This window comes from Gavialis gangeticus, unplaced genomic scaffold (assembly GCF_001723915.1).
Source record: "Gavialis gangeticus isolate Ggan-Ray unplaced genomic scaffold, GavGan_comp1, whole genome shotgun sequence".
NCBI lineage: Eukaryota > Metazoa > Chordata > Crocodylia > Gavialidae > Gavialis > Gavialis gangeticus.
This window is the reverse complement of record NW_017729034.1, coordinates 51,242,451-51,251,099: the sequence shown is the minus strand read 5'-3', so window position 1 is coordinate 51,251,099 and position 8,649 is coordinate 51,242,451. Positions and strand designations below refer to the sequence as shown.

At 40.6% G+C, this 8,649-nt stretch overlaps 1 protein-coding gene across 5 annotated transcripts in view; it reads right to left on the bottom strand.

Moving 5' to 3' along the window:
• Positions 1-8,649, bottom strand: part of LYST (lysosomal trafficking regulator) — a 167,272-nt gene that overhangs the window by 37,229 nt on the left and 121,394 nt on the right. For all 5 annotated transcript variants that reach the window (XM_019527155.1, XM_019527154.1, XM_019527153.1 and 2 more), the window contains exons 33-39: positions 6,316-6,504; positions 4,859-5,004; positions 4,677-4,773; positions 4,128-4,189; positions 3,365-3,420; positions 2,296-2,448; positions 720-964 (exon numbers count right to left, since the gene is read on the bottom strand). In XM_019527155.1, the coding sequence (XP_019382700.1) occupies positions 720-964; positions 2,296-2,448; positions 3,365-3,420; positions 4,128-4,189; positions 4,677-4,773; positions 4,859-5,004; positions 6,316-6,504 (948 nt within the window). The remainder of the gene's footprint in view (positions 1-719; positions 965-2,295; positions 2,449-3,364; positions 3,421-4,127; positions 4,190-4,676; positions 4,774-4,858; positions 5,005-6,315; positions 6,505-8,649) is intronic.

The window sequence follows — 8,649 nt, the reverse complement described above, 5'->3', positions numbered from 1 at the left end:
TTTGCTGCATCCCTCGGATGCCGGTTAATAGAGAGTTTCCCAACTAATAAAGTGCCAGTTAACACAGCTTTTGCTGTATTACAAACAGATTAGGGAAATAAGTATTTATGTGAGGTTAGGGGTAATGACAAACTCATTTGTACACAGACTATGGAAAATGGTCTTCTGGAATGGGCAGCATGAACTTCATCATGTGTCCATGCCAATGCACCTCACTCCCAATTTGATGCAGCACCTTTTTAGATTAAGGCCTTAGCTGCATGCAGGAAGAGAACCAGTTTTAACCAAAACACATTTTTAAATCAGTTTAGTTTTAAGCAATACTCATATAGGCACTCTTAAATCCGCTGTCAAGACATTGCTTGTAGCTGGAGAAAGTTGCTCGTAGAATTAATTCTGGTTTTGGTTAATCTTCCCTGGAGAATTAACCATACACATGCCAAAAAATGAAGTCTTTATGACTCTACAGATTGTAAGTTCAGGATAGTAAATACAGAAGCAGACCTAGAGACTACTGCAATACCAAGTAGGCTTTTAAAGTTAAAACAGGTGAGCCATTTACCTATTAAGAGCCACTAATTTATTAGACTGAATATATTTCACATCAACCTTCCTAATCAAGTTTGCACATAATTTATCACAGTGCTGAGAATAGCTTTTTCCAATACAACTAGCTAGCTGAATTACTTGAAAATAAGTAGTTTCACATTTCATATTACCTATAAACAGATGGATCATTTAGGTCCAGAGAGTCACTGGTATAGTCAGAAAGGATAAATGGAAACACTGGATATTGCATGAGATCATTAAAGGAACGGCCAGCATGCTTATTTAAATGAGTCAGATATTCAAAATTAGTAATCTGTCCTGTGTACCACAAGTGGGTCAAAGCAGTAATATTTCCATATTCCAAAAGGTTAGGCAGGTTATTCGTTAAGATGCTGTGGTACACATCATCACGGACCTAAAGAGATAGAAACAGTGTTAATAAAGTGCCATGTTTTATATTTAAAAACAACTAAGTTTCCTTTCTATACAGTAAGTTCCTCATTTAGTAAGGTTGTAAAGGTCTGCTGTGGGCAGCACATTAGAAAACTGACATATGCAAAAGAGACTTATTTGGCTTAGTCTCATTGTTTGAGAATGGGGGGTAACATTTGCAGGCTTGCCAAAAAATTAGCCCCTCCCCCTGAGTGGAACTCCAATCCCCCTCCCCTGCATGATCTGGTGCTCTGCTTTCTGCCCTATCTGCTGCGTGTCCCCTCCTCTGTCTGCTACATGCCACACACAGAGGCAGCCTTGCGTCACTTTTGGCATGCATGCTTCAGGCTGGCTACTCCTGTTTTAGAATATATCTGTGACACAGTACCTAATTTAGAAGCTTGATGCGACAGACTACAGGGTTTATGGTAATTTTTCTGTGTTAACTGTGCTCAAGTTGTAATAAAATTGTATGTCTCAGTTTCCCCCTAGCTAACTTATTTGGGGGGGAGGATGTGGAGAGAGGAGGTTAGAGATGGTGAAGTCAGAGTCCCTAGGTGCCAACTGAGACAAGATGGACCTCTAACATCAGAGATTTAAATTGCTTTGCTGATGTGTCAACAAAGGTGGGATTGCTGGTGACACCCAAGAGGCTCCAGGACAGCCGAATGAGATAGGTATGGCAATGACCAGAGCAGGCAGGAAAAGGAGGCTGAGGCCATCTAAGGAGAGAGATTAGATTAGCTTTGGGACTTGTGGATAGGCAGGTTGGAAAGGGAATAGCTGAGTAACTTGGGGGTACTCAGAGCTCTGATGGCTGGATTAGGGACAGATGACTATTTAACCCTTTGGATAGGAAAGGGTCTTTTGGTTCTGTGACATCTGCTCCAATAAGTGTCTTTATTGAAAAGGACCTGTCTGTTTTGCTTCTCCCCAGTAAGCAGCAGAACTGGAAGCTAGCTCCTTGAGTCAAGGCCAGGAAGGTTTGGAGTCCAAAAAGCCAGGATCTCAAATGGGAAGAAGCCATGGCTCCCCTCCTCAGCTCTAGAAGCCACACCTGAGCTGGTTTCAGGGGGTACACTCAGAGCAAACAGGTTAGAGTGGTTCCAAATAAGCAACCCTGCTGGGAGGGGGAGGGAGCCTCTGTGCCACCTGGTTGAACCATTAACTCAGTCTGCGGTAGTGCATAAAAAAATTCTCGTAAGCCTACTCATAGCTCTCTTTAAATTGTGAATACATATATTGAAGATTGAACATACACATTGAAGATCTATCAAAACAACACTATATTACTCTGCATTAATAATGATTTACCTTTGTGTTATCAAAAGCTAAAAGCAAAGTTCTACCATTTGTCAGAAATATTTCCACAGCATTGTCTCTTAACTGCCACCAACGCTTATGAACTTCCTTAATTTCTTCATATGTCCAAGAAAAGGATGCTGGTTCAGTTTCTCCATGAAAACTCTGAAGAGTATAACAGATACAAAGTGATTTGCTAAGTAGACTTAAAACAAACACACGCACACAAAAACAAAAACAAAGTTAACCCTTTTTCAGTTTTGTCAGGTATATATTTATACTGTATACTGCAGGTGACCAAACCATAGCTTGTGAGCTGCATGTGGATCCTGGGCAGTTTAAAGCAGCTACTGAAATACATAATTTAATGACAAATTGTTCTTTGACCTGGAGCACTGCGTACAGATCAACTCTGGGGGCATGCACATTGTAAAAGCTGCATGTCCTAGAGCTCTCAAGCCATGTCAAGATTTCAGTTTGTAGCAAGGAGGATTAGGAACTTTGGCCAACTTTCCTATGTACTGTAAAATTAATTTTCTGAATAAAGTAGTTAAAGATTTTTTGTACTATAAGACAAAGCTTGAAGAATGCTTATACAATAAATGTTAAAGAACTAACTGGTGTACAAAAGATTTCATTATAAATGAAATTATCGTATGTTCATCTAGTAGAACTTTTGGTTTTAATTAGTTCCATTTCCATGCAAATAGAAGGTATTGGTAGGGATAAACGTTAGCTCAAATTTCATTATAAAAGGTAAAAGAAAGCTTTGTTTCATTACAAGTTTCACATTTCAAAAATAGCATACATACATTATTACTAGGATGCCTACATTCTAAGATTTTGACCCATGACTAAGATTCCTAAGCACTATAGCATAAGTTAATAAACCACCACATATATTAGCCAAAAAGCTTTGTCAAAATATCCTCTAACATACTGTGTTTCTGAACTATTATTAACAACCCATGAACTGGAATCTTAATACAATTTGAATTAAATTAGTCTTATGATGATTGGAAAGTTCACAAAGGTGTTCAGTCGCGTTTTAGAAAATTTAGAAGAAGGTAATCTTACTCACAGAATTTTCAATTGTATCAGAAGCATTGTCTTGAACAAAATACATTCCACATTTTCCTGCAGAGAGGAAATATTATATAAAAACAGTAACACGGCTGATTTACTGTTAGTAATCTGTAGACAGGACAACCTTTTACTAGAAACGCATTTAAAAATCTTTTAACAAGTATTTAGTAAATCCAAGTAGTGCGGTGTGCAAGCTAGAAAAGGAAGGCCAAACTAAGTTATTTTAGTAAGGTGCAACTCCAGTTAAGTAAATATCAATACAGAGTTGATGACTACTTTATGCTTGGAATGCTTGTGCTAGTGATTTTAGAGAAGTACTAGATGTTTAACTTAAGTATGAGAATGGAACAAAAACTAATTACTCAGCTTAAACTGTGATATAAATTAGTGCCTATATAGCCACATAGCAAAGCAAAACCATGCAAAACAACAGTTTAAGTACTCTACTATTCATAAACCTTTGCTAGGAGTACTATAGCTAAGTCAAACTGTGCTGATGTTATCAAATGCATACATATTACATGCCTGGCCGAAAATGGATTGTATACGCTTTAGAAAATTCAGAAAGTAACAAATAGGAATTTATTTATTTTATATAAAACTTATATATAACAAATTATAAATAGAATGCATACACAAATTACATGTAACATTTTTTCTAAATACTCTAGAGTGCATTAAATCTACTTCAAAAAATAAACTTATTGTAAAAAAAAGGGTAGAGAAGTTTAGTCAACCATTGAAACAATTTCACTTACCTAACAACAGTTCACCAGCTGTCTCTCGAGACGGTGCCACACTAATGCATCTTCGATTAACTCTGAAACAGACATGAACAATAGCACCACTTCCGATTTTTATCATTTCTAGTGTATATCCAATGTTAGCTGCTTCAAATATTACAAGTACATTAAGTGGGACAACCGCATAACTCAGACACTTGCTGATATTTGATAGAAACACTAACAAGATTCAGTACAATAGTTATCATGGTTATTTCCAAAAAAGGGAATCACCAAGTCTGTACCACCAGTCACTGCATGTAGGGCCAGAACTGCAAAATGGTAACTACCATTTTCACAGAAAAGTCAGAATTACAAGTGAAAAACTCTGTAAACATACTACAATCTTACATTATTCTACTAAATTTTCTGCTTTGAACAAGTAGACACACACAAAGTGATATATGTGCATAAATATTTCCTTGTTAAAATATCACATTGAAGTTTCTCTCATCGCTGCCTGCCATGAACAGAAGGGCCAAAAATGTTTCTTTGGGAAAGACTTTTTGCTTGTTCAAAGCTTACCTTATATTCTCACTTGCTGCTTTGTCTTTGACAGTGGAAGAGTGAGAGGAATGAGTTTTATCTTCAAATAAGTAAGACAATGGGGGTTCGATTACTTCTATTAAAAAAGAAAAAACAAGTTAAAAATAGTTGCTTGCTTTCATATAAAAATCAGTCAGACTTAACGTTAAGGATAACCTTACCCTCCTGTTTCTGCCTGTCTGGGAGAAGGTATTTATTTGGTATGGTCAAATAGCACCTCTGCAAACGGCGTCTCTCTCTATTTGGGCCTTCTGTTGGATCCAGTTGCCAAGATGTTGGATAGTAGACAGGGTCATACCAAAGTGCTCTGAAAATTTAAATACCTTAGCTTTTAAGATGCCCAGTTAATGTATCTGTTGTACAACTTTTCAATTCAAAATAGTGAAAATATAACTGCTAAAAACAGATATATAATTTCAAAGGGTGCCTACAAATGTTCAGGCCCCACTCCAACTCATGGCACTTTACACATAGTGTCTTGAGTTAGAGCAAAAGACAAAAGAGAGATTGTCCAGTGGAAAAAGCACAGTGGGTGTGTCTACATGTTTATTAATGCCCTTTAGGTAATGTGCATTAAATCTAGTATATCCACTGTAAGGTACTAGAAAAATGTGGATTAGCCTGTTTTAATGGGCATTGGCTGAAGAGCATGGTTTTTTGTGACGCTTTAACGTGCATTAAGATAGGCTAATATGCATTTAAAGTCCACATGTAGGCATGTCTAGTGAACCCTGTCTAATACGGAGTCTGTAAAAGCCAAAACCTGCTCAAGTTGGAAAGTTTGTATAGTCCCAGCCTGCTTTATAGGAATTGTGTATATGTGATCTGCATAAATTGAAACCATCTAGCATAGAACAGGAAAGAAAATTTGGGACCCATTTGTAGAATCATCCTGTATATTACAAAAAGTAACTACCTATTTTGTGCAAGGTGTGAGCACGAGGCAAAGAGAGCAGCTGAGCAGCAGACAGCACTGAGCAGAGGGGCTGGGAAGTTTCCCCTGAGGCAAAAACCTGCCCAAGCCAGAACTTTTCACAGTCCCATGTGATTGTGTCTTAGACTGGTTTCACCGTGCTATCAAAGTGATGCTGTGAAGTTTCATACTATGTAAAGATTTAATATTGCTGATTTTTAAATTGATCTTGAATATTTGGTTTGTAATAGCAGCATGTGGTACTTTAGTTGAAGTTCTATATTTCCTTATGTGGTTTAATTAATTTTGCACCACAAATAAAAAGATACAGTTTACGCCAGACTAACTGTACGCCTAGTGTTCTTGTACTTTTGCTACTCTGCCTCTCAGACAAAAATGACCATTTCTTCTTCTTCTCTTCCCCGCAGTATGTACATCAAAATATACCTGGCAAATTGTCTAATTATTTAAAAAAATCTAGAAGAGTCATTTGACTGTCCACTTAAAATATACAGGAAAACAGAATCATTTTACAAATCTTAGAAACAGTTGAACTATTTTGGAAGAACAAATCATATTAACCTACTCCTGCTTTCAGCAGCATCTAGAGGCAATTTTAATTGACAACAACACTCTTGACTCAGCAATGAACATAGAATAGACACTTAAGGTCAGCAGTACAAATTTACAATGAAAGTCACTTACCTATCATGTGTAAGCTGCTGAACAAGTTCCTGCCAGTGTCTACTGGCACTTAAGTCTGCCTTATATATACCCCTAATATGCTGAATCACCTTCTTTCTTTCCATCCCCTGAGAGAGAGAGACTGTTTGGGTGATGTCTGCAGCTATTTTGGAAATATCTTTTGACTTTGCATCCAGCCGTTGAAAGAGACTAAAGGAAAAAAAAGGGTAATATGAACCAGATTATAAAATGCTTAACAAACGCTTTGAAAATTGAAGACAAACATATGAGAAATGTTTGCAAAGTGCAGTTAGTTCTGCTCTCAGTACCTGGGGTTCCCGTTATGGCAGGCTCACTACATTCATGTCCTCGGGACTAATGACAGACATTCAAAAAGCCTGAGCCTGAACTGATTCAATCTTTGAAGGTTAGTCTAACCTGCAAAGCTTGAACTGATTTGGAGGTGGATAGACATTCCCTTTTTGTTCCAGAAATGCAGGCACATTCCTGCAGTGGCTCAGGCTAGAAACCAGGGAGCACTACAGCAGCCCTCCCTTTCTTCCTAGGGTACTGAGCTGAGGGGGTGGGGCATGGGAAGGCCCCAGCAGGACCCTCTGATTAGGGAGGGATTTCTCCCCTCCTGGTCAGCAAGGGAGCCAGCAGGGATTTACAAAGCACTGAGTTACACAGCAGGGAGTTACACAGGGAGCATTTATCACCCCATTAGCAAAACAAAAGGATCTCTCATTAGTTCAAGCTCTTCTTAAACCACTATTTCCAAGGAAGGAATGGAGGAACATTACCAGCTACCTGTTGCTTAGCTCCAAAGAGCTCTAAGCAGACACTGTCCTGTCTGCCTTTGTCCTGTCTCCCACTGCATGTACTGTAGCCAGAATGTGGTATACTAGCTAATGCTGAGAGGTGTCTGTGTAAGGTAGAAGGGAGGGGGGAAATCCCTGCTTGAGCAGGGAATGGGGGTGGGAAGCAGGAGGAAGCCAGGTAGACCCTGCTGTACCTGCAGTCTCTCCCCTCTACTCCCTGGCTTGCAGCTCTGGGAGGGGCCAGCCCAGCTCTCTGAACCATAGAGCCCTGCCCAGACCAGAGAGCATGCAAGGATGCTGGGGCTGTCTGATTTAACTTAAACCAGGAAGGGGTCTGGGCCAGACATTGCATAAATTGGTTTGACCCAAATTAGTTAAGTCTGATACTACCATCAACCAGGTTCTCTCTCAAGCCGGTTTCAGCCATTTTCAAACTGGTTTATGTGCACTGAACATCTGTTCTGTTACAGGTTTAAACCAGTTTCTGATCACTTCAACTGATTTATGTATGTCTGTCCCTAGCCTAGGAGTACAGTCAGGATTTCTCCTGAGACAAAACCTGGGACTCTACAGGATACAAACCCATTGTCCTACTTAGTACCTGAGAAGTAAGTATCCAAGATAACACTTCATCCTGGGACAATCAAAGCTAATTTGAGTTAACTACCAGTCATTCCAGGTACAAGCTGCATGTGTAAAGGGCTATGCTGTTCCCAGGTTTTGACTTGGATCAATCAGAACCAACTCAATGCAAAGTTTGTTTTTACCTTCAATCATGGCTAACTGGTGCCAGCTTAGTCGAGGGGCGGGGGCCTGTGCCCCCTTCAGCAACCAGTCAGCAACTGGGGGAGCCAATCTTGCTGACCAGGGAGAGGGTGGGCAGTCCCCCCACAGCTGATAGCGCCAACCCGGAAGTGGCCACTCCTAGAAGTGGCCATGGTGCTTCATCCAGTGCTCCCACTCTCCAGCCAGCACTTGCACAGGGGAGTGGGGAGGGGGGCACCAGCACTCTTGCTTGCCCCCCACCCATCGCCTAAGCAGGGAGCATGGCCTGTCAGGGGGTGCACCAGCACTCTCAGGGGGTGCATGTGCACCCCCCATATGTTGCCACTGCCTTCCATGATTCCTTAGATAGGGTGTGGACAGATGTATCTTTTCAACATAATGGGCTTCAAAACATTTCAAAAAGATGCCAGGCACACATGCAACCCATCAAGCAGCTATTTGCAGTGGCATACTACATGGGGCTGCAAAACCCTCTGGCTCACTCCTGTCTCTCCACCCCTCTCACCCCCACCCCTGCTGTCACCACCCTCTTCTGCTCCCATCTTCAGACTGTCAATGCTGCTCTGAAGCTGCCATTTTCCCCAAGGCTCTGCTCCACCCCCAAATAAGGTGATAGGAGAAGAGCTGATGTCATTGGGTGCTCTCCTGCACCTCAGCCTTCACGGTCCCTAGGCACCGTCCACTGCAACTGGAGATCCTCTTGCCCTCTGCCAGAACTGGAGAGATACCAGGGACTGGGGAGTGGGGT